At 41.2% G+C, this 26,955-nt stretch overlaps 1 protein-coding gene across 6 annotated transcripts in view; it reads left to right on the top strand.

The window, feature by feature from the left end:
- The window catches only part of PMS1 (PMS1 homolog 1, mismatch repair system component), a 488,451-nt gene that overhangs the window by 254,392 nt on the left and 207,104 nt on the right, over positions 1–26,955 (top strand). For 4 of the 6 annotated variants that reach the window (XM_044304355.1, XM_044304352.1, XM_044304353.1 and 1 more), the window contains 2 exons: positions 20,545–20,667; positions 23,304–23,495. In XM_044304355.1, the coding sequence (XP_044160290.1) occupies positions 20,545–20,667; positions 23,304–23,495 (315 nt within the window). The remainder of the gene's footprint in view (positions 1–20,544; positions 20,668–23,303; positions 23,496–26,955) is intronic. The other 2 variants (XM_044304357.1, XM_044304354.1) reach the window with 1 other exon arrangement.

Below are 26,955 nucleotides of genomic sequence, written 5' to 3'. Positions count from 1 at the left end.
TCCGACATTTCCATAGCATATGAACATTGTCGGCTCCTTCCTCTCTGCATTTGATACATTTGATTACCTTATTATTATGGTATTGCATCAATCTAGCGGTGTACAGGTATAGATGGTGCACAACAAAAAATTGTGTTAATCTGTAAGCTGGATTCAGTGATACCTCCTTCATTGCCTATAAAATCATATCCCATTGACCGGGAGATAATGGCTCTATCACCCCTTTCTCATTTTTTCTCCACCTGCAATGGTATTATACTATTTTATTTATCTTTTGTTGAAGGAGTCTATATATTACAGAGATCCTGCTCTTTCCCTCTGTCAAATTAGTTATTTTAATAATGACAGTGGGAATTCAAATAAACCCTTCTGAAATATATGTTCTGATATCATTGCATGCCTTAACTGAAAATCAAAAAAAAAAAAAAAAACTCTTTGGGGCACAATTATTAAGAGTATAATAAGCTATGGCTGATTTACAATGCAATTAGTCAAACATTTATTATAAACTTATATCCCATCATATTTAAAACAATTAAAAACAATCCATACAAAATAGAAACTAAATAAAATCAGTATACAGTCTCGGTCCCTTTAACCCCTTAATGATTAATGACGTATTGTGTACTTCATGATGTTGTGTTACCGCATCATGACGTGCACAGTACACCATGAGATCAAAGTGTCCCCTCAAGTATACGTGCAATGACTTTGGCATCTAAACAGATTTGACTGACCAAAAGTAGCAGTCAGTAGCGCAGCTCCGATCTCCTCAGTGAGTGTTGAGGAGATCGGGGCTTGGCTGCTGTGTTTACTGTGCCCCGATCACCCTCCCTTCAGGATGGCTGAGCGGTACGAGGTAATAATGAGGTAGTTGAACCACCACCCCTCCTCACTCCCACAATTATTCTGGATAGCCGAGTGGTAGTTGATTGTTAGCTGTAACATACAGCTGACCATCTACTGTAACGGCCGACATCGGTGCTAATGGTCAGGCTAGGTTGATGTACTGCTCCGAATCAGTATCAAATAGTAGGCATACGTACGCCGAGAGAAATCACACACAGACTGTCACAGAGAAGTCAATGCTAGATGTTCAGTTTATTACTCGTGATACAAGGGTTTATATAGCAGAAAAAGGGAACTTTATGACTCGGCTAATTGATCTCATTGTCACATTACTAAAGTCCAATAGTCACATATCACATCATAATAGCAGAAGTCAGCAATATCATAAAGTGATTAGTAAGGGATTTGGCAGTTACTTCAGGGGCCATTTTGTTAAGCAAACTGTTATAATACAAGCAAGTATACACTTCATATATGATTCCACAACAGTCCCCCCTTGTAGACTTGATTGTAGACTTTCCCCAAACCTAGCGAATCCACAGTGAATACCATTTGTATCCTCTTCACCGACAGTGGCGACAACCTATCCCTTGTGGATAAGTTCCCGGTTAAGCGGACTTCTGATAATACCCTGGGATTCATCTGTCCCTAATTCTCATGTCTTGGATCTTCAGTCTTGGGTGGAGGAGCTTCATCAACTGGAGATGGAGAAGGCGGAGGTGTCGGGAATGAAGGGATCACATCCACATCTACTACTGTACTAGCCATTTGCTCATAGAGGAGCAGTATGGGTTCTTCAGTAGTCTTCTTCTTCTTGGTGATTCGGTTAATGCAAGAAACAACAACTTTGATCAGTATGTAGCTTATCAATAATATTAGGGCTATGTGTAATATCTCCTGAATTATTCACATCAGCCATCCACTAATTCCCTTGAACCAGTTACTGGGATTAAGGAATGAGAAAGTGTCAGACCACCAGGTTGATTTATCTGCTCTATGAGCCTCTAACCATTTATCACGTATCTCACTCATCTTTTCCAAACCGGCTTTCACTTGTAGATTACCTTGTGGATCGATATAATGGCAGCATGCGGTGCCTACTATCTGACACATACCTCCATCCTTCGCAGTCAAATAGTATAATACTAAAGTGTGACTATGATAAGCTGATTCTGGACAATATTAGATGTGTTCAACAGTTTCATAATCTCCCAAATCTGATCATCTAAGGCTACTTTCACACTAGCGTTCAGAGCAGATCCGTCTGAGACGGATCCGCTCATATAATGCAGACGGTGGCTTCGTTCAGAACGGATCCGTCTGCATTATATTGTAAAAAAAAAATCTAATTGTGAAAGTAGCCTGAACGGATCCGTCCAGACTTTTACATTGAAAGTCAATGGGGGACGGATCCATTTGAAGATTGAGCCATAGTGTGTCATCTTCAAACGGATCCGTCCCCATTGAGTTACATTGTAAGTCTGGACGGATCCGCATGCCTCCGCACGGCCAGGCGGACACCTGAACGCTGCCAGACTGATGCATTCTGAGCGTATCCGCGTCAACTCAGAATGCATTAGTGCTGGACAGATGCGTTCGGGGCCGCTTGTGAGCCCCTTCAAATGGAGCTCACAAGCGGACACCCGAACGCTAGTGTGAAAGTAGCCTTAGTAGTCGGTAGCCATTACTAGTTTGTCATACGTTTGCCTAATCATAGGATAGATAAACAGGGTACTAAAGAATTTGTTGGCACCACTCATTTCCACAAGATGGGGTTTTCCATTTGGTCTAGGAGTGTTATCTGCAGCTCTTTTATATAAGGTGTGCTTGGGAATAATGTTGACATTCAGGTTTCCATGGGGCAGTGTAAAAGTGGCTGGTGTGAGCCTAGCAATTGTACACAAACCATTGAAATCCGGAGGGAGCCATTTACATGCCCTGTGTCCACATACCATGTATATGTTTTCTGGGACAGAGACCACTGTACTATTGAACAAACGAGTGATTAAGTGGGCTAATACCCCACCTTCTGCTAGTTTCTGACCCTCTTTTTGACCCTCTGTGGTGTTACTAGTTATCCCTGTTACCAGGTCACTTATACTACGGCGGGCGCAGGCTAGATCACCACTTGCTCCAGCATATATACCAATGCACTCTACTGGACTGTCCGGGTTGGAATGATTACAGCCTGATTTGTTATGGGAACTAAAAATCATACCTTGGGTCTGTACCTGTAGGCAGTGACAGTGGGTCCAATTTGGAAAGCAGGATACATTGCTCCACATGTAGTCATTCCAGGGCATATTGCTATACTCAGCTGAGAGTCCGGTTCTGTTTATCATTAGCCATGGGGACCCATCCCATGCTACCACCATTAGGGAAGCTTTCCTGTTGCCATCTTTAGAATTTACCTCCTTTATACTAGAAAGGAAGACAGCTGATCCCGCCAAATCTTTTAACTCTAGGAGGGTTAGAGGCACAGCTAAATAAGGCATAGCTCTAGCATTTACTGGGCCATGTGTACATATCCAACAATCTTTTCGTGAAGAGGTGGTGTCAGTCACCTTCCTTCAGACTCTCATACAACACCTGGTGATGTTTGACAAACTTATTGTCCCACCCGTCATCCTTTCCTGGGGGAGGTGTGTATGCACTGGTGAGTGTTAATAGTGCTAACAGACAAAAGAAAATAATTTTATTAGCTCTGGATCTGGCGGGTTCCTTATCCTTTTGCAGTGAGAGGCGTGGATCTCCCTTCGAGCTTTACAGAAGTCGGAGTGATCAGTAGTACTTGGTAGGGCCCCTCGAAGCGTGGTTCTAGGGTACTTCTGACGTGTTTCTTGACCACTACCCACTCTCCCCGCTTTGAAAAGTAGCCTAGAGGTCTATTACGACCCCCATGGCTCTGGGTGAGAACTCCTGTAGCATGACCCTGACGTTCCATGACATAAAGGCGAAAAAGAGCTGGGGCAGTGATAATGGCCTTTTTGAGAGATTCAAATGCTTCTATGGCTTCTGCAGTCATTTGGAAAGGAACAGTAGCAACACTGGGTATGCAGTCATATGGTGGCTGCATCAGAACGGATGCATCAGGCATCCTACAGTACGAAATTAGTCCCAGAAAGGTTTGCAGTTGGTGAGGGGTATCTGGCAGTGGGATGTCTGAGACTGCTTTCTTTCTGGCATCCGTAAGATGCTTACTGCCTTGTGAAATGCAGTGGCCTAGGAAAACAACTTTTGGAAGACACAACTGTAATTTGGAACGTGAGACTTTGCACCCAGCATCTGCCAGGAATTGAAGCAGTGAGGTAGATGAGTCCAGGCAGACGGGGTGTGAGTCAGCACAAAGGAGTAAATCGTCCACATATTGTAAGAGTTCCACCTCTGGGTGATCTGTTTGCCATGGTTGTAAGATGGATGCCATTGCTTTGCTAAAGCAGGAAGGACTATTCTGAGCTCCTTGAGGCAAAACCGTCCAGGTGTATTGTTTTCCATCATGTGTAAAGAGAAATTGGGAGTCATCATGCAATGGGACAGAGAAAAAGGCATTTGCCAGATCAATGACTGTGAAGATAGTGGCTGTAGGAGGAATGCTAGCATGCAAGGTGTGGGGATTTGGAACAATGGGGGTTTCAAAGACCATAGCCTCATTGATTGCTCTGAGCTCTTGGACGATGCGATATACAGGAGGCTGTCCTTTTTCCCTTTTCTTTTTTACCGGATATAGGGGCGTGTTACACGGTGAGGTGGTTATTTTAATAGCCCCATTTGCAAGAAGAGCCTGTATCTGGAGGGTGATAGCATCTCTCTGGGAAATGGAGAGAGGGTATTATGCTTTGTATGGTAGTAAGTTGGGATTCTTCAAGGTTACAGTGACTGGCGGGACCTTGAGACGCCCAATGTCCTGGGGACCTTTGGTCCAAAGGGTATCAGGGATGAGGTGCAAAATGCTTTGCAACGTATCGCCTTGTTCGGGTGATTCAGAGGGCTGGGCTGTTAATGCCATCAGGAGGCAGGTTTCTTCAGGGCATAGTGCTGTACCTAGGACAACTGTACCATTTTCTTTGAATTGGATGTTGGCCTGGATTTTCTGAAGAAAATCTGAGCCTAAGAAATTAAAAGGGCATGTCTGGCTTACAACAAATTGTGACATTACTCCAGTGGGTAGATGCAACTGTGGGGATTGGCCTTGGGACTTAGTGGAGGGAGTAATCAAGAGAGGCTTAGTAACAGGATTGTGCTGGCTGACCCCTTCTAAACCAGAGCAGGGTAAATGTATATCTGTGTCTGGAGCAGCAGTTTCTCTTTATGTGCCCTGGCTTGCCGCACCCATAACAGACACGGGGCGGGGGCCTTTCCTCTCTTTCTCCCCCCGTCATGACAGCCATAACTGCTGTGCGGGTTTTCTTGGTATTACTCTCCAGCCCTTTCGCAACTTGTTCTAAGATTTCTAAGGTTAATGATTTCCATTCTGGGCGGCAGGTAACAAGAGCTTTGTTCAGGTCTGGCCTAAGGCCATCTACAAATGATTGGACCAGAAGTCTCAGGTGCACAGGTTCATTTGGACTGAATCCCATATCTTTATAGCTTTGTTTAACTCTCTGAACAAACTTCTCTACTGACTCTGCTTTATCCTGTACCATATCTTGCAGGGTGGTGGATTGTTCTGCTAATTTATCCTTCGCCCATTTATACAATTGTTGAATGAAATGGCCGCCGGATTCTGAATCTCGAGTGTCAAAGTTTATTCCAGGAGGATCTGGTTGACTTATATGATCCATTATAAGTGAAGAATATTCACCAGTCTTATTTTCTACAATACTTTGCAAGTCTGACCAAGTGCACCCGTATATTTAACATACTTGTGACAATTTTCTGTAAAAGGGCATAGGATGAGTATCTGGGTCTGGCATAAGGTTCACTATGGTGAACAACTGCTGGGGGGTGAAGGACACATACTTAGGTGGCCCGACTGGGCGGGTGTTTAATAATGCCTCCTTTAAAACTTAAAGATTTCCTCGTTCTAAGGTATGGAATTCTCTTTGCAACTGTGCGATTTGGCTTTGGAAAGAGTCATTCACTGCTCTTGCATCCTGGCTACCTGGGGAAATATCAGAGAAGGGCACAAGATGCGGCGGCGTCCTATGTACCGGGGTTTGTCCTGCGTCAGGTGCATAGTCCACTGTCTGCAGTGGCTCTTCCCCTGTACATTCTTTATGTTCCTCTCCATCCTTATCTTCCTGATCTGAGCCATTTCCTCCCATCATTATGTGAGCAGGTACTATGGGTTGACTGTGTGGCATGTAGGTGCCGTCAGGATTTACAATGGGGTACATAGTAGTGACTTGGGGCATGACAGAAGGGGCAAGTTTGGGGGAAATTACAAGTCCGCCTTGGGCGTTAGCTGAGGACAAGATGGCGCCATTGCCGGGACTGGTGGGACGTGCTGGGGAGCTAAGAGAGTGTGGTCATGTGAGCGTGGAGCACCACAGGCTAAGCACGTATCACGGGAGGCAGGGTTCTGCTGACCACACACTGTACAAGTCCAACTTCCCCTTTTCCTCTCAGCGGCGCCATCATAGGGCGGCAACTGTTCCCGCACTAAGACTGGGCCAGGCCGATAGTAATGGCGTCCTGACTTTTCATCAAACATTACATCTCCTTTTGTCTGTTCAAATTCTCTGCTACAGTCCAGCCACACTCTAACTGTATCTATCAACTTGTCATCTTTCAATTTGCCCCTTTTTTCAGTCAACAATGTCTGCCATGTAGCGGAACACAATATACCTCCTTTTGCAATATCATAACTCTTTTCTAACTTGCTTAATCCTTTAACATGACATTTTCCTCTCCGGTCCGCCACGTACTGTTCAGGCGAACTATAGCCCTTCGGGACACTTTTTTGGTTACCCATTTTGCAAAAAAAAAAAAAAAAAACACGTTCTGGAGCCTTCACTTACTGTCTCTGATAGAGATTAACAGAAACTGGGTTATCAGCAAGGCGTCTTCCTCCCTTCTACTATTTCTTGGGGTCACACACCAGGGTTACCCCTCAATGTAGGCACTTTGGGAGACTTCCTTCTGTTGTTCTGTCAGTCTATGCCTCTCCTCACAGAGAAACCAACAGTACACATAAAAATAATAAAACGCAGTACATCAAGATTTATCAATACAATGGGGTTCTTACTCTAATGCCCCTGAGGATGCCTCACTGCCGTTGCACCCCTCCCTAGAACGAATATGGATAGACTAGGCCAAGGGACACAGATAGGTAAGATGACTATATTTTCTCACCTCTTATTACGGGCCGCGGTCCCGGTGTCCGTTGGCTTGTCTCTCCTGGTCCAGTCTCTGGGGGTACGCCAGCAGGAGGTCCAATCCTTCAGGCCCCACGTTGGGCACCAACTGTTCTGATTCTGGTTCTGATCCAATGGTCAGGCTAGGTTGATGTGCTGCTCCGAATCGGTATCAAATAGTAGGCATACGTACGCCGAGAGAAATCAGACACAGACTGTCAGAGTAGTCAATGCTAGATGTTCCGTTTATTACTCGTGATACAAGGGTTTATATAGCAGAAAGGGGGAACTTTATGACTCAGCTAATTGATCTCATTGTCGCATTACTAAAGTCCAATGATCACATATCACATCATAATAGCAGAAGTCAGCAATATCATAAAGTGATTAGTAAGGGATTTGGCAGTTACTTCAGGGGCCATTTTGTTAAGCAAACTGTTAGTTATAATACAAGCAAGTATACACTTCATATATGATTCCACAACAATGTCAGCCGTTTAACCCCTTCCATGCCACGGTCTGTAGTGACCACTGTATGGAAGGGGTTAACAGGAAGGAAGCTCTCTCCCTCCCAATCGGCCGCTACTCTGCTGTGGCAGCATCCCGATTGATCATAACAGAGTGAGGGAGTTCCCTCCTCCCATCGGGCTGCTGCTCTGCTGTGGCAGCGTCCCGATGGTTACCATGGCAACCGGACGCCTTACACAGGCATCCAGGCTTGCCATGGTATATAAGCCTGTCAGGGTCCTGCCAGCTGCAGGAGCCTGATCAGGCTTACTGTGAATGAAAATACACCCACCATCGCAAAAAATGCAACACCAAGCCATCAAAAAGGTGTATGCCATCACCTCATCCCACAAAAAATTTGACCATACCTAAGACAATAGGCCAAAAAATAAAAATAAAGCTATTGCTCTCAGACTATGGAGACACTAAAACATTATTTTTTATAAATTGCTATTATTGTTTAAAATGAAAATAAATAATAAAAAGTATACATATTAGGTATTGCCACGTCTGTGTAACGATCTTCTCTATAAAAATATCACATGGCCTAACCCCTGGGGTGAACGCCGTAAAATTAAATAAAAACTGTGCCAAAAGTACTAATTATTTGGTCACCTTGCCCCAAAAACTGTAATAATGAATGATCAAAAAATCATATGTATCCAAAAATGGTACAAATAGAAACATCAATAAAAAAATGGCGTTCAGAAAATGAAGATACAAAAACATTTTTCAAAAATGCTTTATGTAAAAATGAAACAAAGCAAGTAGACATATTTGATATCATTGCATCCATAACAACCTGCTCTCTAAAAATGGCACATAATCTAACCTGTCAGATGAACGTTGTAAAAAATAAAAATACTGCCAAAACTTGCCATTCTTTAGTCACCTTGCCTCACAAAAAAACATAATATAGAGTGAATAAAATCATATGTACCCCAAAATAGTACCAATAAAACTCTCACCTTATCCCCTAGTTTCAAAAATAGGGTCACTTTTTGATTGTTTCTACTGTAAGGTGCATCTGCGGGGCTTCAAATGGTAGATGGTGTCTAAAAACCAGTCCAGTAAAATCTGCCTTCCAAAAACCATACGGCGCTACTTTGCTTCTGCGTCCTGCAATGCGCCCATACAGCAGTTTACCACCACATGTGGGGTGTTTCTGTAAACCACAGAATCACTGTAATAAATATACAGTTTTGTTTGGCTGTTAACCCTCGATGTTGTTAAGAAAAAAATGGATTAAAATGAAAAATCTGCCCAAAAAGTTAATTTTAGAAATTTAATCTCCATTTTCCTTTAATTCTTGTGGAAGACCTAAAGGGTTAACAAAGTTTGTAAAATCAGTTTTGAGTAACTTGAGGGGTGTAGTTTCCAAAATGGGATCCTTTATGGGTGGTTTCTACTATGTAAGCACCACAAAGTGACTTCAGAACTGAACTGGTCCTTAAAAAGTGGGTTTTGGAAATTTTCTTAAACATTTTAAGATTTGCTTCTAAAATTCTAAGCCTTCTCGGAATGGCTTGGATAAGTAAAAGTGTTCCAAAGTCATTACCACATAAAATGATAGATGTCAGATTTTCAAAAATAGGCCTAGTCATGAAGGTGCAAAATGGCTCGGTCATTAAGGGGTTAAATGTAATTCAGCGGAGCTCACGCTAGTCTGACCCTTTGTTTCTTGTGTATAATAAGACGACTGTTTCTTTTCCTTTATCCACTTTAATTATAATTAATTCACTTGCTTTGAATACCTTTTAAAATAAGGCTACTTTACACTTACGGCAGTGTGGTCCGGCGGGCAGTTCCGTCATCTGAACTGCCTGCCGGATCCGCCGATTTTGATGTGACTGAAAGCATTTGTGAGATGGATCTGGATGCGGATGCGTCTCTCAAATTCATTGCAAAAATGGATCCGTCTCTCCGCTTGTCATGTGGACAGACTGATCCGTCTTATATTCTTTTTCACATTTTTACCGGTCTGCGCAGGCCAGAAGGACGGCATTCCGGTATTTTGAATGCCGATCCGGCACTAATACATTCCTATGGGGAAAAATTCAGGCATTCAGGCAAGTCTTCAGTTTTATTCGCTGGAGATAAAACCGTAGCATGCTGCGGTTTTATTTTTTGCCTGATCAGTCAAAACGACTGAACTGAAGAGATCCTGATGCATCCTGAACGCAATGCTCTCCATTTAGAATGCATGGGATAAAACTGATTAGTTATTTTCCGGTATAGAGCCCGTGTGACAGAACTCTATGCCGGAAAAGAAAAACGCTAGTGTGAAAGTACCCTTACTATGGAAGTCCTGCATTTTCTTTGCGATATTATATACATGTGGCTATACATGATGTATTATTTCCTTGATAATATATATATATATATATATATATATATATATATACAGTACAGACCAAAAGTTTGGACACGCCTTCTCATTCAAAGAGTTTTCTTTATTTTCATGACTATGAAAATTGTAGATTCACACTGAAGGCATCAAAACTATGAATTAACACATGTGGAATTATATACATAACAAAAAAGTGTGAAACAACTGAAAATATGTAATATTCTAAGTTCTTCAAAGTAGCCACCTTTTGCTTTGATTACTGCTTTGCCAACTCTTGGCATTCTCTTGATGAGCTTCAAGAGGTAGTCACCTGAAATGGTCTTTCAACAGTCTTGAAGGAGTTCCCAGAGATGCTTAGCACTTGTTGGACCTTTTGCCTTCACTCTGCGGTCCAGCTCACCCCAAACCATCTTAATTGGGTTCAGGTCCAGTGACTGTGGAGGCCAGGTCATCTGGCGCAGCACCCCATCACTCTCCTTCATGGTCAAATAGCCCTTACACAGCCTGGAGGTGTGTTTGGGGTCATTGTCCTGTTGAAAAATAAATGAGCGTCCAACTAAACGCAAACCGTATGGAATAGCATGCCGCTGCAAGATGCTGTGGTAGCCATGCTGGTTCAGAATGCCTTCAATTTTGAATAAATCCCCAACAGTGTCACCAGCAAAGCACCCCACACCATCACACCACCTCCTCCATGCTTCACGGTGGGAACCAGGCATGTGAAGTCCATCCGTTCACCTTTTCTGCGTCGCACAAAGATTTCAAATTTGGACTCATCAGACCAAAGCACAGATTTCCACTGGTCTAATGTCCATTCCTTGTGTTCTTTAGCCCAAACAATCATCTTCTGCTTGTTGCCTGTCCTTAGCAGTGGTTTCCTAGCAGATATTCTACCATGAAGGCCTGATTCACACAGTCTCCTCTTAACAGTTGTTCTAGAGATGTACCTGCTGCTAGAACTCTGTGTGGCATTGACCTGGTCTCTAATATGAGTTGCTGTTAACCTGCGATTTCTGAGGCTGGTGACTCGGATGAACTTATCCTCCGCAGCAGAGGTGACTCTTGGTCTTCCTTTCCTGGGGCAGTCTGCATGTGAGCCAGTTTCTTTGTAGCGCTTGATGGTTTTTGTGACTGCACTTGGGGACACATTCAAAGTTTTTCTAATTTTTCGGACTGACTGACCTTCATTTCTTAAAGTAATGATGGCCACTCGTTTTTCTTTACTTAGCTGCTTTTTTCTTGCCATAATACAAATTCTAACAGTCTATTCAGTAGGACTATCAGCTGTGTATCCACCTGACTTCTCCACAACGCAACTGATGGTCCCAACCCCATTTATAAGGCAATAAATCCCACTTCTTAAACCTGACAGGGCACACCTGTGAAGTGAAAACCATTTCAGGTGACTACCTCTTGAATCTCATCAAGAGAATGTCAAGAGTGTGCAAAGCAGTAATCAAAGCAGAAGGTGGCTACTTTGAAGAACCTAGAATGACATATTTTCAGTTGTTTCACACTTTTTTGTTATGTACAGGGAGTGCAGAATTATTAGGCAAGTTGTATTTTTGAGGATTAATTTTATTATTGAACAACAACCATGTTCTCAATGAACCCCAAAAACTCATTAATATCAAAGCTGAATATTTTTGGAAGTAGTTTTTAGTTTGTTTTTAGTTTTAGCTATTTTAGGGGGATATCTGTGTGTGCAGGTGACTATTACTGTGCATAATTATTAGGCAACTTAACAAAAAACAAATATATACCCATTTCAATTATTTATTTTTACCAGTGAAACCAATATAACATCTCAACATTCACAAATATACATTTCTGACATTCAAAAACAAAACAAAAACAAATCAGTGACCAATATAGCCACCTTTCTTTGCAAGGACACTCAAAAGCCTGCCATCCATGGATTCTGTCAGTGTTTTGATCTGTTCACCATCAACATTGCGTGCAGCAGCAACCACAGCCTCCCAGACACTGTTCAGAGAGGTGTACTGTTTTCCCTCCTTGTAAATCTCACATTTGATGATGGACCACAGGTTCTCAATGGGGTTCAGATCAGGTGAACAAGGAGGCCATGTCATTAGATTTTCTTCTTTTATACCCTTTCTTGCCAGCCACGCTGTGGAGTACTTGGACGCGTGTGATGGAGCATTGTCCTGCATGGAAATCATGTTTTTCTTGAAGGATGCAGACTTCTTCCTGTACCACTGCTTGAAGAAGGTGTCTTCCAGAAACTGGCAGTAGGACTGGGAGTTGAGCTTGACTCCATCCTCAACCCGAAAAGGCCCCACAAGCTCATCTTTGATGATACCAGCCCAAACCAGTACTCCACCTCCACCTTGCTGGCGTCTGAGTCGGACTGGAGCTCTCTGCCCTTTACCAATTTAGCCACGGGCCCATCAAGACTCACTCTCATTTCATCAGTTCATAAAACCTTAGAAAAATCAGTCTTGAGATATTTCTTGGCCCAGTCTTAACGTTTCAGCTTGTGTGTCTTTTTCAGTGGTTGTCGTCTTTCAGCCTTTCTTACCTTGGCCATGTCTCTGAGTATTGCACACCTTGTGCTTTTGGGCACTCCAGTGATGTTGCGGCTCTGAAATATGGCCAAACTGGTGGCAAGTGGCATCTTGGCAGCTGCACGCTTGACTTTTCTCAGTTCATGGGCAGTTATTTTGCGCCTTGGTTTTTCCACACGCTTCTTGCGACCCTGTTGACTATTTTGAATGAAACGCTTGATTGTTCGATGATCACGCTTCAGAAGCTTTGCAATTTCAAGAGTGCTGCATCCCTCTGCAAGATATCTCACTATTTTTGACTTTTCTGAGCCTGTCAAGTCCTTCTTTTGACCCATTTTGCCAAAGGAAAGGAAGTTGCCTAATAATTATGCACACCTGATATAGGGTTTTGATGTCATTAGACCACACCCCTTCTCATTACAGAGATGCACATCACCTAATATGCTTAATTGGTAGTAGGCTTTCGAGCCTATACAGCTTGGAGTAAGACAACATGCATAAATAGGATGATGTGGTCAAAATACTAATTTGCCTAATAATTCTGCGCTCCCTGTAGGAGTCAGCATACAACTGCCATCATTTAAATTGCCTCTGATTAACCCCAAATAAAGTTCAGCTGCTCTAGTTGGTCTTTCCTGAAATTTTCTTAGTCACATCCCACAGCAAAAGCCATGGTCCACAGAGAGCTTCCAAAGCATCGGGTATCAGTCAGGAGAAGGGTACAAAAGAACGTCCTAGGCATTAGATATACCATGGAACACAGTGAAGACAGTCATCATCAAGTGGAGAAAATATGGCACAACAGTGACATTACCAAGAACTGGACGTCCCTCCAAAATTGATGAAAAGACGAGAAGAAAACTGGTCTGGGAGGCTTCCAAGAGGCCTACAGCAACATTAAAGGAGCTGCAGGAATATCTGACAAGTACTGGCTGTGTGGTTCATATGACAACAATCTCCTGCATTCTTCATATGTCTGGGCTATGGGGGAGAGTGTCAAGACGAAAGCCTTTTCTTACGAAGAAAAACATCCAAGCCAGGCTACATTTTGCAAAAACACATCTGAAGTCTCCCAAAAGCATGTGGGAAAAGGTGTTATGGTCTGATGAAACCAAGGTTGAACTTTTTGTCCATAATTCCAAAAGATATGTTTGGAGTAAAAAACAACACTGCACATCACCAAAAAACCACCATACCCACAAGGGTGGTGGCAGCATCATGCTTTGGGGCTGTTTTTCTTCAGCTGGAACTGGGGCCTTTGTTCAGCTAGAGGGAATTATGAACAGTTCCAAATACCAGTCAATATTGTCACAAAACCTTCAGGTTTCTGCTAGAAAGCTGAATATGAAGAGGAACGACCCAAAGCATACATCCAAATCAACAAAGGAATGGCTTCACCAGAAGAAGATTAAAGTTTTGGAATGGCCTAGCCAGAGCCCAGACCTGAATCCGATTTTAAAAATCTGTTTGGTGATCTGAACGGATCCGATCATAATAATGCGGACGGAGGCTCTGTTCAGAACGGATCCGTCTGCATTATATTGGCAAAAAAAAGCTAAGTGTGAAATTAGCCTGAGCGGATCCGTCCAGACTTTTACATTGAAAGTCAATAGGGGACGGATCCGCTTGAAGATTGAGCCATATTGTGGCATCTTCAAACGGATCCGTCCCCATTGACTTACATTGTAAGTCTGGACGGATCCGCACGGCCAGGCGGACACCCGAACGCTGCAAGCAGCATTCAGGTGTCCGCCTGCTGAGCGGAGCGGAGGCTGAACGCCGCCAGACTGATGCATTCTGAGCGGATCCGCATCCATTCAGACTGCATCAGGGCTGGACGGAAGCGTTCGGGTCCGCTCGTGAGCCCCTTCAAACGGAGCTCACAAGCGGACAGCCGAACGCTAGTGTGAAACTAGCCTTAGGAGTGTTTTTGCAAAGACGAGTGGGCAAGTCTTGCCAAGTCCAAAATGTGCCATGCTGATAGACTCATGCCTAAAAAGACTGAGTGCTGTAATAAAATCAAAAGGTGCTTCAACAAAGTATTAGTTTAAGGGTGTGCACACTTATGCAACCATATTATTTTATTTTTATATTTTTTCTTCTCTCTACCTAAAAGATTTCAGTTTGTTTTTCAATTGAGTTGTACAGTTTATAGGTCACATTAAAGGTGGAAAAAGTTCTGAAATGATTTATCTTTGTCTCATTTTTTTACATCACAGAAACCTGACATTTTAACAGGGATGTGTAGACTTTTTATATCCACTGTATATAGGGACTTCAGGGGGCAATATAATACAGGGCGCAGTACAGGTTATAACTGCAAAGGGCATTAGAACTACATGGGGACCTGCAGGGGTGGCATTATAAAAACTGAGGTCACTATGGTGATATTATTACATCTGACTTCTACCCCCAGTGTCAGATGTCCAGAAACACCTCTGCCCCTACCCTATACTATCACTAGCATTGGACAGGGTTCACTCTCCCCCTTTCCTGTAGAGAGGAATGCTTAGAAGTATGGCCAGATCACTGAGACCCCAATAAAAGTGTTGAGTATCACACATGGTAGTTTTTGATACACAGCTCAGCAGACCATATGATACAGGATAATGATTAGATACACAGCTCAGCAGACAGTATCACACAAGGTAGGATTAGATACATAGCTCAGCAGACAATATGACACAGGATAGGATTTGATACATGGCTTAGCAGACAGTATCACACATGATAGGATTAGATTCATAGCTCCGCAGGCAGTACCACACATTATAAAATTAGATACATAGCTCAGCAGATGGTTTCACACATTATAGTATTAGATATGTATGCATATCCAGTTGCCATCCATGACAATGCTGTGAGTTTCCTGAACGCAGAGATTAGTGACGTTGATGAATACATAACATTGAATAGAATGGTCAGGAGTCAGTCTGGAGTTGGCACATTCACGCATTTTTTGTGTCACCCTTACTTCCTCATAGATTGTAAGCTCTTGCGAGCAGGGGCCTCACTCCTGGTGTTTCAGTTGTATATTAGCTGGTAACTTTGTGATATCTTTTGTTTTGTACATGAACCCTCTGAATTGTAAAGTGCTGAGGAATATGGTGGCACTATATAAATAAATATTATTATTGTTCACTACACACATCACATCAGGACAGAAATCTTTTTTCTGTGAATAAGGGTGATGGGGGACTGGAATGTAGCAGGACCTCCACCACCTCTCTTATCTTGGTAGTGGCCGCTCTGAAGCATAGGTACACAAAGCAGAGCTCCTTATCTCTGTATCGGTATCACACTCTATACAGATACATACAATAGCTTCATAGAAATGATCACATCTGTTAGGATTAGATGCACAGCTGAGCGGACTGTATCACACATGATAGGATTAGATACACAGCTCCGCACACTCCTCTCCTGAAATACTCTGTGCTGCTGGGGACCCTGCTCCTTCCACTATGTAACTCTCATCCTGTGACCTCCACAAGATCAGCACACTCATCTCTTGAAATCCTCTGTGCTGCTGGGGACCTTGCATCTCTACTATGTAACTCTCATCCTCTGACCACTGCAAGATCAGCACACTCCTCTCCTGAAATCGTCTGTGTTGCTGGGCATGATAGAATTAGGTACATTTGCTCAGCAGACCTGATCATACATGTTAGGATTAGGTACACAGCTAAGAGGACAGTATGATTGGATTAGATGCATAGCTCAGCAGACAATCTATAAGTGTTTTAAATGTAATGCAAAAATTGCTGTATATACTGACTTGAATTGAATTATTTACATTTGTCACATGTAATGGGACTGCTAACCCCTTAGGGACCCATGATGTACCGGTACAGCATGAATCCCGAGTCCTTAAGGACCCATGACGTACTGGTAACCCATGTGTTGTTCTGATCATCACTGCCCGGCGGGCGGTGATCGAAACACGGTGCCTGCTCAAATCATTGAGCAGGCACCTCGGCTAAAACATTACTTAGCCATCCGGTCCTGGCGATTTGTCTATTTTAATCTTTTTAAGTCGCTGTTGTACTTCTTCCTGGGTCAGACAGGACACTTTTAATGGGGAATTTATTTCAACATTCAGCATTTCATCAGTTTATTTTCCTCAGTGTATACATTGGAGAAAAAAATATTTAACAGCTTTGCTTTCTCCTCGTCGCTCTCTGCGACTCCCCCCCTCATTACTCTTTAAAGGGCCGACACCTTCTTTTTAACATTTATAGATTTTAAAAGAACATTTAAGGGTTAGTTTTACTCTCTTTGGCAATTAATCTCTCGGTCTCTAGTTTGGCTGCTTTTATTTGTTTTTTACATGTTCTATTTTTTTCCTTATAGTTTTTCAGTGCACACACACTATTACTCATACAGCCAATGCATTCCAGTACAGAAGTATTGGAATGCATTATAAAGGAATATACCCCCAAAAGTTTAAGTCCCCAAAGTGGGACAAAAAAATAAAGTGAAAAAAAATAACGTCCCCCCCCCCCCCCCCCCCAAAAAAAAAATTTTGAAGTAAAAATAAACTAAAACGTAATTTTCCCCAAATAAAGTAAAAAAAAATTGGTAACATATAGGGGGGGGGGAGTATTCATTTTAGGTATCGCCGCGTCCATATCAACCGGCTCTATAAACATATCACATGACCTAACCCCTCAGATGAACACCGTAAAAAATAAAAACTGTGCTTACATCACAAAAAGTACAACAGCAAGCAATCAAAAAGGCGTTTGCCCACCAAAATAGTACCAATCTAACAGTCATCTCATCCTGCAAAAAAATTAGCCCATACCTGAGAAAATCGCCCAAAAAATATAAAAAAATATGTCTCAGAATATGGAGACGCTAAAACATTTTTTTTTGTTTTAAAAAAGCTGTTATTGTGTAAAACTTACATGAATAAAAAAAAAGTATACATATTTGGTATCACCGCGTTCGTATCGACCGGCTCTATAAAAATATCACATGACCTTACCCCTCAGATGAACACCGTAAAATATTTAAAATACAAACTGTGCAAAATAAACCATTTTTTGTCACCTTACATCACAAAAAGTGTAATAGCAAGCAATCAAAAAGTCACACGCACCCCAAAATAGTGCCAATAAAACCGTCATCTCATCCCGCAAAATACATACCCTACCAAAGGTAATCACCCAAAAACTGAAAATTATGGCTCTCAGACTATGGAAACACTAAAACATGATTTTGTTTTGCTTCAAAAATGAAATCATTGTGTAAAACTTACTTAATATGTATACCTTTTTATTTATTTATGTATCGCCGGATCCGTGACAACCTGGTCTATAAAAATATCACATGATCTAACCTGTCAGATGAATGTTGTAAATGACAAAAAATAAAAATGGTGCCAAAACAGCTATTTCTTGTCATCTTGCCTCACAAAAAGTGTAATATAGAGCAACCAAAAATCATATGTACCATAAACTAGTACCAACAATACTGCCACCCTATCCCGTAGTTTCTAAAATGGGGCCACTTTTTTGGAGTTTCTACTCTAGGGGTGCATCAGGGAGGCTTCAAATGGGACATGGTGTAAATAAAAACATTCCAGCAAATTCTGCCTTCGAAAAAAACGTATGGCATTCCTTTCCTTCTGCGCCCTGCCGTGTGCCCGTACAGCTGTTTACGACCACATATGGGGTGTTTATGTAAACTACAGAATCAGGGCCATAAATATTTAGTTTTGTTTGGCTGTTAACCCTTGCTTTGTTATTGGGAAAAATGGATTAAAATGGAAAATTTGCCAAAAAATTTGAATTCTGAAATTGTATCTCCATTTGCCAATAACTCTTGTGGAACACCTAAAGGGTTAAAAACGTTTGTAAAATCAGTTTTGAATATCTTGAGGGGTGTAGTTTCTTAGATGGGGTCACATTTATGGAGTTTCTACTCTAGGGGTGCATCAGGGGGGCTTCAAATAGGACTTGGTGTAAAAAAAAAACAGTCCAGCAAACCCTGCCTTCCAAAAACCGTATGGCATTCCTTTCCTTCTGCGCCCTGCCGTGTGCCCGTACAGTCGTTTACGACCACATATGGGGTGTTTCTGTAAACTACAGAATCGGGGCCATAAATATAGAGTTTGGTTTGGCTGTTAACCCTTGCTTTTTAACTGGAGAAAAACTTTTAAATCTCTATTTTCCATTAATGTTTGATCCAAACATGAAGTAGACATATGGGGAATGTAAAGTAATAACTATTTTGGAGGTATTACTATGTATTATAGAAGTAGAGAAATTGAAACTTGGAAATTTGCTAATTTTTACAAATTTTTGGTAAATTTGGTATATTTTTATTATAAATAAAAATGATATTTTATTTTTTACTTAATTTTACCAGTGTCATGAAGTACAATATGTGACGAAAAAATATTCTCAGAATGGCCTGGATAAGTCAAAGCGTTTTAAAGTAATCAGCACTTAAAGTGACACTGGTCAGGTTTGCAAAAAATGGCCAAGTCTAGAAGGTGAAATAGGGCCGAGTCCTTAAGGGGTTAAAAGTATATAATTATCTCTGCATAAGGCCTCATGCACACGACAGTATTTTTTCACTGTCCGCAAAACGGGCCTCCGTTGGTCCGTGATCCGTGACCGTTTTTTCGTCCGTGGGTCTTCCTTGATTTTTGGAGGATCCACGCCTGTCCATGCGGAGCCAAACGGATCTGTCCTGAATTACAATGCAAGTCAATGGGGACGGATCCGTTTGACGTTGACACAATATAGTGCAATTGCAAACGGATCCGTCCCCATTGACTTTCAATGTAAATTCAAGAGTCCCTTTTATACCATCGGATCAGAGTTTTCTCCAATCCGATAGTATATTTTAATTAGAAGCGTCCCTATCACAATGGGAACACCTCTATGTTAGAATATACCATCGGATTTGAGTTACAGCGTGAAAACTCATATCCGACAGTATATTCTAACACAGAGGCGTTCCCATGGTGATGGGGACGCTTCTAGTTAGAATATACTATAAACTGTGTACATGACTGCCCCCTGCTGCCTGGCAGCACCTGATCTCTTACAGGGGGCCGTGATCAGCACAATTAACCCCTCAGGTGCCGCAATGAAACCATGGTAGCTGCTTGTGTTTGTCAGTGGATAAAAGGATCCTCTCTACTGGTTGTCTGTCTAGGCTGTCCGGAGACTGTTTTTTGTGTGTGCATGCTGTTTCCTAACCAGTGCTTCCAATTCTTTCTAATAGCTAGTTAAGGGTACTTTCACACTTGCGGCAGGATGGATCCGTCACCCTGTGGGATCCGTCCTTTCGCTGTGCAGCACAGTACGACAGTTCGCGGTCAGAGGCCGCTGGACTAAAAAGTCGGACATGCAGGACTTTTAGTCCGGCAGCCTTTCGCCGTGCACTGCCGTACTGCGCTGGAGCGCCGTCCCTGTCCCCATTATAGTCAGTGGGGACGTAGCGGCGGCACGGCAAAACAGCGGAAGGACGGATCCGACAGGGTGAACAGCATGCCGGATCCGTCCTGCCGCAAGTATGAAAGTACCCTAAGAACAGAATAGATGGACTATCCTCCTTCTCTCAAACCAATGATGTGCCCCCTCTCAAAGGATGTCAACTGGATAAAATGTCTTTGAGTGCGTCATAGAGGCATGTCTAGCAGTCAACAATCTCTTACACTACCTAAACGTATCCTTTGAGAGCCTTTTTAAAGGGCAGCAGGGGAAGCACATCTACTCCCTCTTGTAGTATTCAGACTAATCAGGCCACACCTGTAATCATCTGCTTGAGACATGACTGCATGCTAAGTTTTGCAGCAATCCCATATTTCTACCGGGGTGTGTTATATATTTTTGTCAATGAGTGTATACTCAACGTATAGTTTGGTGTCATTTTGGCTTTGTGCAAGGCTGCTTATGTTCAGAATTTATTATTGAATCATTGTTTCAAACTCTGTATTTGTTTATATGAATTATTCTGTTAAACATCATGTCTCACATTCTTTTTGCCACAACAGATATTTATTAACGGATACCTTCCAAGGCCAGGGGCAGACCAAACACTAACTAGTGTCCATGGCCCAGAAAAGAGTTTTATCTTCATAAACCAGCGCCCTGTCCTTCACAAAGACATATTAAAGGTAACATCAAAATATTCTTCTACTTTATCCATATGAAATATACTTGCTATTTTATTAGCCATTAATTGATGTATTTATTTTTAGTATTTTTGCAATTAATAAATGGTCTTATTTTTACATTATAATATATTAAAAAGGTTGTCTCATCTGAAACATTTATGGCATGTCCAGAGGATATGCCATGATTGTTTGATAGGCGTAATGCCCACCTTCTGAGACCTGTTCCAATCTCAAGAACGCGCTGACTCGACTATTTTCGGAAGTGCTATTGAAGTGTATGTAGAGAACTGTGCATGTGTGACTATCTGTCCATTTCCAGCCAAGCTCCATGAAAACCCTTTCTTGAGATAGGAGTGTTTCCCAGAGTTATAGGCAGAGGGGATCAGACCACAGAAGTTGAAGTCCTAGAGTGGGACAAAAATAAAAAGTAAAAAAAAAGTGTTTCATAATAAAAATAAATAACGTTTCAAGTAAAATATAAAGTAAAATAAAATTTCCCAAAATGAAACAAAAAAAAAAACGAAAATGAAAACCAGACATATTGGGTATTGCTGCCTCCATAACGACCGGCTCTGCAAAAATATCACATGATCAACCCCCTCACCTGAACGCTATAGAAAAAAATAAAATAAAAACTGTGCTAAAACGATAATTTTTTATCACTTTACATCACAAAAAATGCAACACAAAGCGATCAAAAAGGCATATGCACCCCAAAATAGTACCTATCTAACATCATCATCGTCACATCATCCTGCATAAAATGAGCCCCTACGTACATAAAACAATTGGGCAAAAAATAAAAAACTATGGCTCTCAGAAAATGGAGGCACTAAAACATGATTAAAAAAAAATATGCTGTTATTGTGTAAAACTTAAATAAATGAAAAAAATATACATATTAGGTATCGTCGCATCTGTAATAACCTGCTGTATAAAAATATCACATAAACTAAACCTTCAGAACACCATAACAAAAAGTAATAAAAGCCATTTTTTTTGTCACCTTACATCACAAAAAAGTTTAATACCAAGCGATCAAAAAGTCATATGCACCCTAAAATAGTACCAATCAAGTCATCTCATACCGAAAAAAAATTGCCCCTACATAAGACAGTCGCCCAAAAAATAAAAAATAAACTATGGCTTTCAGAATATGGTGACACTAAAAAAAATCTTTTTTTTTTCAAAAATGCTTTATGTAAAACTGAAACAAATAACCCAAAAAAGTCATATTTGGTATTGTCGCATCTGTAACAACCTGCTCTATAAAAATAGCACATGATCTAACCTGTCAGATGAACATTGTAAAAAACTAAAAATTAAAATGGTGACAAAAACGGCAATTTTTTATTACCTTGCCTCACAAAAAGTGTAATATAGAGCAACCAAAAATCATATATACCCTAAATTAGTACCAACAAAACTGCCGCCTTATCTTTTTTGGAGTTTCTACTCTAGGCGTGCATCAGGGGGTCTTCAAATGCAACATGGCAATTTAAAATTATCCTAGTGAAATCTGCCTTCCAAATACCATATGGCGTTCCTTTCCTTCTGCTCCCTGCCATCTGCCCGTACAGCAGTTTATGACCACATATGGGGTGTTTTTGCAAACTACAGAATCAGGGTAATAAATATTGAGTTCTGTTTGGCTGTTAAACCTTGCTTTGTTAACATAAAAAAATGGATTAAAATAGAAAATCTGCCCAAAAAGTGAAATTCTGAAATTTCATCTACATTTTCCTTTAATTCTTGTGAAACGCCTAAAGGATTAACAAAGTTTGTAAAATCAGTTTTGAATGCCTCGAGTGGTGTAGTTTCTTTAATGCTGCTATTTATGGGTGGTTTCTATTATGTAAGCCCCACAAAGTAACTTCAGACCTGAACTGGTCCTTAAAAGATTTGCTTCTAAACTTCTAAGCCTAATGTCCCAAAAAAAGAAAATGTCATTTACAAAATTATCTAAACATGAAGTCGACATGGGAAATGTAAAGGAATAACTATTTTAGGAGGTATCACTATCTGTTTTAAAAGCAGAGAAATTGAAATTTGCTATTTTTTCAAAATGTTTTGTAAATTTGATATTTTTTTATAAATAAAAATTTAATATTTTGACTCAAAATGCATTTTGACTGTATAAGTACAATATGTGGAGAGAAAACGGTCTCAGAATGGCTTGGATAAGTAAAAGCATTTTAAAGTTATCACCACATAAAGTGACACATGTCAGATTAGCAAAAATAGCCTGGTCCTTAAGGCGTAAAGGGGCTCGGCCCTGAAGAGGTTAATATGTGAATTAGGCTTTTGATGCAATGAGGAGGTCACCATTGTTCATGTTGCTTCCAAGCTCTGCACTTTTCTGTGGCCAGTCCCCGCCCACCTTAAAATTTCACTGCCTGGTCCTGTCAATCAAAGCAGCGAAGGAAGGGCTGAATACAGAAAGAAGTGGATCTCGGGTGCAACAAGAGCAATGGTGATGCCCTCATTGCACCAAATACATAATTTGCATATGAAATCTGGTTGCTATTGGCAATTAAAGCCGTTTTTACTTTACACCAGTTTTGATAACTGATGAGAAAATCAGTCCCATTAAAGGGGTTCAGTTTTATTTTTGTTGGAATCTGTTTTGTTACTAGATTACCTGGGTGTTCCCCCGGTTTGCACATCTTTCATTGGCGTTCTTTGTGGGAGGTTCCGGAATGGGAGGGAGACTTATTGAGATTCACAGAGGTATTTATACCGGCTTACTACTAGGATTAACCATACGCCCCCTGAAGAAACAAGGCGAAACACGCGTCGGGCAAGGAGCCATCACGCTATCCTCTCTGGTCAGTATAGGTTACCATGGTCTATTGCATTTGAACTGCCGTTTGCAGGCGGATCAGCATCTGCTCACTGTTGTTAGCCTTAATTGCTGACCGCTCTGCAATCATAGTGCGACTTGATGTTCTCATATATTAATTACCTTTAGTGGTGTAATATGGATGTTGTGCTTTTTGTGCAATTATCATTGGGATTTTTACCATTTATTGCATCAGCTTAGATAATAATCGTCCCATTACCCCTTGTACCATCTCGCCTATCAGATATACCAGTTCTTGGATTGGTTGGGTGGCTCCATGCACTTGTCACTTTATACTCCTGCACTTTTTACCATTAATTGAAACCGCTATATATGTAATTATTATTGTATTTTTCTACTAATAAAGAATTATCAAATATATATGTGTGTGACTTTCTAGGTTTTCTATCTATGTACACACATATTTTCCTACACCCTAGCCTAACATCTATTGGTTGTGTAGATGGCATTTGGACAGGTGCAAGAAGTTTGTAATCAGCTTTGCAGCTTTCCAGCTCAGGGTAACAAAAGAAACTGGATGGGCACATTTGTTACATGCAAGCCCAGCCTTAGATGCATTGGTGCAAGAAAATAAAGGTTGCAAATCTGGCTATTATCACTAAAATGATAATCGAATCAGATGAAGTGGAATTCAATTCAAATTTAAAAAAAAAATTGATTCGCAATGAATGCGTCTTTCCTGAATCGCAATTTTTCCTAAAATGGCGGCTACACGTTTGAGGACATGGGGCTAGGAACTCTAGGAAGGCGGGCTAAACCATAATGCCATGCATGCAGCCAATCAGCAGCCAGCCCTGTGATGTCACAGCCCTATAAATACGGCGGCCATCTTGGAGTCAGACATTTTCCAGCGTTCTGAGTGCAGGAGTGAGAAGGCGCTAGAGACACCAATAGGAAAAACCTCATTGTTAAAAAAAGCTGTAAAAACGATTTATAAGTGCAGGGAAAGGATAGGGAGGAATCATTTCACTGCATCTTAGTGCAGGGAGAGACATCAGAAGGCGCTAGTAGTGACAGTGCTAGAAAAGCGATTTACAAGTGCAGTGAAAGGATAGGGAGGAATCATTTTACAGCATCTAAGTGCAGGGAGAGACATCTGAAGTCGCTTGGGACAGTGCTAGAAAAACCTCATTGTTAAAAAAAATTAAACAATTTACAAGTGGAGGGAAGCATTGTTTGGGGATCCAAATAGCCATTATACAGCTCTGCCATTCCAGCAATTAGTTCTTGTTATTGGGGTGCAAGTGCTATGTTGAAAAACCTTTAGTGGCTTATATCTGTGGAAAAAATAAAATATGTACACATTTCACTTCTGCAGTTATTTGTGTAGAAATAGTTTAGTGACCTATTTCTGTACAAAGAGGAAAAATATGTATGCATTTCACTTCTGCACTTATATGTGTTGAAAGCGTTCAGTGTCCTATTTCAGTGCAAAAAGGAAACAAATATGCGCACTTCACTGTTGCAGTTATTTGTGGCAAAAGCGTTTAGTGGCCTATTTCAGTACAAAAAGAAAATTTTATTTGCAGTTCATGTTGGCGGTTATGTGTTGAAAGCATTTAGTGGCCTATTTCAGTACAAAAATAAAAATATATTCTCCGTTCACGTCGGCGGTTATATGTCTTGAAAGCTTTTAGTGGCCTATTTCAGTACACAAAGAAAAATATATTCTCTGTTCACGTTGGTGGTTATATGTGTTGAAAGCATAGGTGGGAGTCAGCAGGGTGGCAGCAGTGGGAGATCGTGAGCCAAACGTGCCCGTGGTAGACCACCTGCTTTGCAGCAGCCTACCTGCCCAGGAAGTAGTGGTGCAGGGGTTTACTGAAGCAGCGGCGGTAGCAGTCAGTCAGTGCGGACTGTTGGGTGGGGGAATCACCTACTCAGGGATGTGGCACTTTTTTGTTAAGCCACCGAAATAGGTTAACATGGCCATATGTAGAATATGTTGGCAGAAGGTAAAGCGTGTTGGCACCATAGTCCTGTGTCAACATATGCAGTGTCACCATATGTGGTATCCTGATGCTGCTGCTGCCATCTCCACACTCTCACCTTGCCACTCTTTAGTATTCTGATGCTGCTACTGCCATCTCCACACTATGTCACCTTGCCACCTTGTGGTATTCTGATGCTGCTACTGCCATCTCCACACTATGTCACCTTGCCACTTTGTGGTATTCTGATGCTGCTACTGCCATCTCCACACTATACCAGTGACAGGTGAACCTTGTCTGGAGGCTCAAAAAAATATATATATCCAGGGAATATACCAGATGGATCCCACCAGACGTGATTCAAGAAAACAGAAAACACTACAAAAGGCGCCACTCCCAAGGATGTAAAAAAGGATAAGTGAAACAAATGATGATATTAGAATAATAAAAACTATAAGATAATATATAATAATTAAATAAAAATTATAAGGTAATCTCCTAAGAGGAGATTCCTATGGATGAGAGTGGTAGTACTCACTTCACAGGGGGGGTAGTCACAGGATAAAGCTCAAGACACCCGTGACCAACTGCCCCCCTCGCCGGGATCTCATGTCAGATGATACCAATTAATGGCAGCCAACAGCAAAGCTTCTGATCAATGTAGTTTATTACAATAAAATAGCCCAACGCGTTTCGGAGGTCTTATAATCCTCCTTCTTCAGGGGTATTAAAAAACAAGAGAATTTTTCAGACATACAGTATAGTTGAATCAACTGAATACAATAAGAGTGTGCATTAATGTATAATATACTTCTAATTGGTGGGGATTAAAAAAATTGAATTTGAATAAAACAAAATTGAATTTTAATAAAAAATAAAATATAAATTCTCACGTTCCGTAGAGCGAAAACCTTGAAAAATTTACTTGCCCCTTCCTGTCCGAAAGTAGACCACTCTTCCAAAACATTAAAGGGCACACCAGGCATTTTTAAGTGTAAAGGTAGTAGGTGTAAATGTTGCCTTATGATTACACATGACCTTCAGAACATAAAAAATCCCTCAAATGGCGAAATATTCACATTCAAACAACGTATGGATTGTAGCACGATGAATGTGATCTACCTTCTTCAATGCTCTTGTTCACTTCTATACGTAGGTCGTACTACACAAACCTTGCGTGAGAGAATGAATGAGCACCGCTCTAATATCACGAGAAAAGTGCTCTCTCATAGCGTTTCCAGACACTTTGCCAAAGTACATGATAGCGACCCTACAAGCCTACGTGTGACACCAATTGAACAGGTTACACACTGTTTCCAGACACTGTGTAAAAAAGAGATGTACTGGATATTCCACTTGAACACCTTAACACCATTTGGCCTTAATGAGTGCCTGGAATATGTTAATTTCTAGTATATTAATGTAATAATATAATATAATTAAGGAATTAATTAATTAATATCCCATTATATAATATTAATATATCACTGGTTC

Source organism: Bufo gargarizans, chromosome 8, assembly GCF_014858855.1.
Source record: "Bufo gargarizans isolate SCDJY-AF-19 chromosome 8, ASM1485885v1, whole genome shotgun sequence".
NCBI classification, from domain to species: Eukaryota; Metazoa; Chordata; class Amphibia; order Anura; family Bufonidae; genus Bufo; species Bufo gargarizans.
This window is presented reverse-complemented; position numbering and strand designations above follow the sequence as displayed.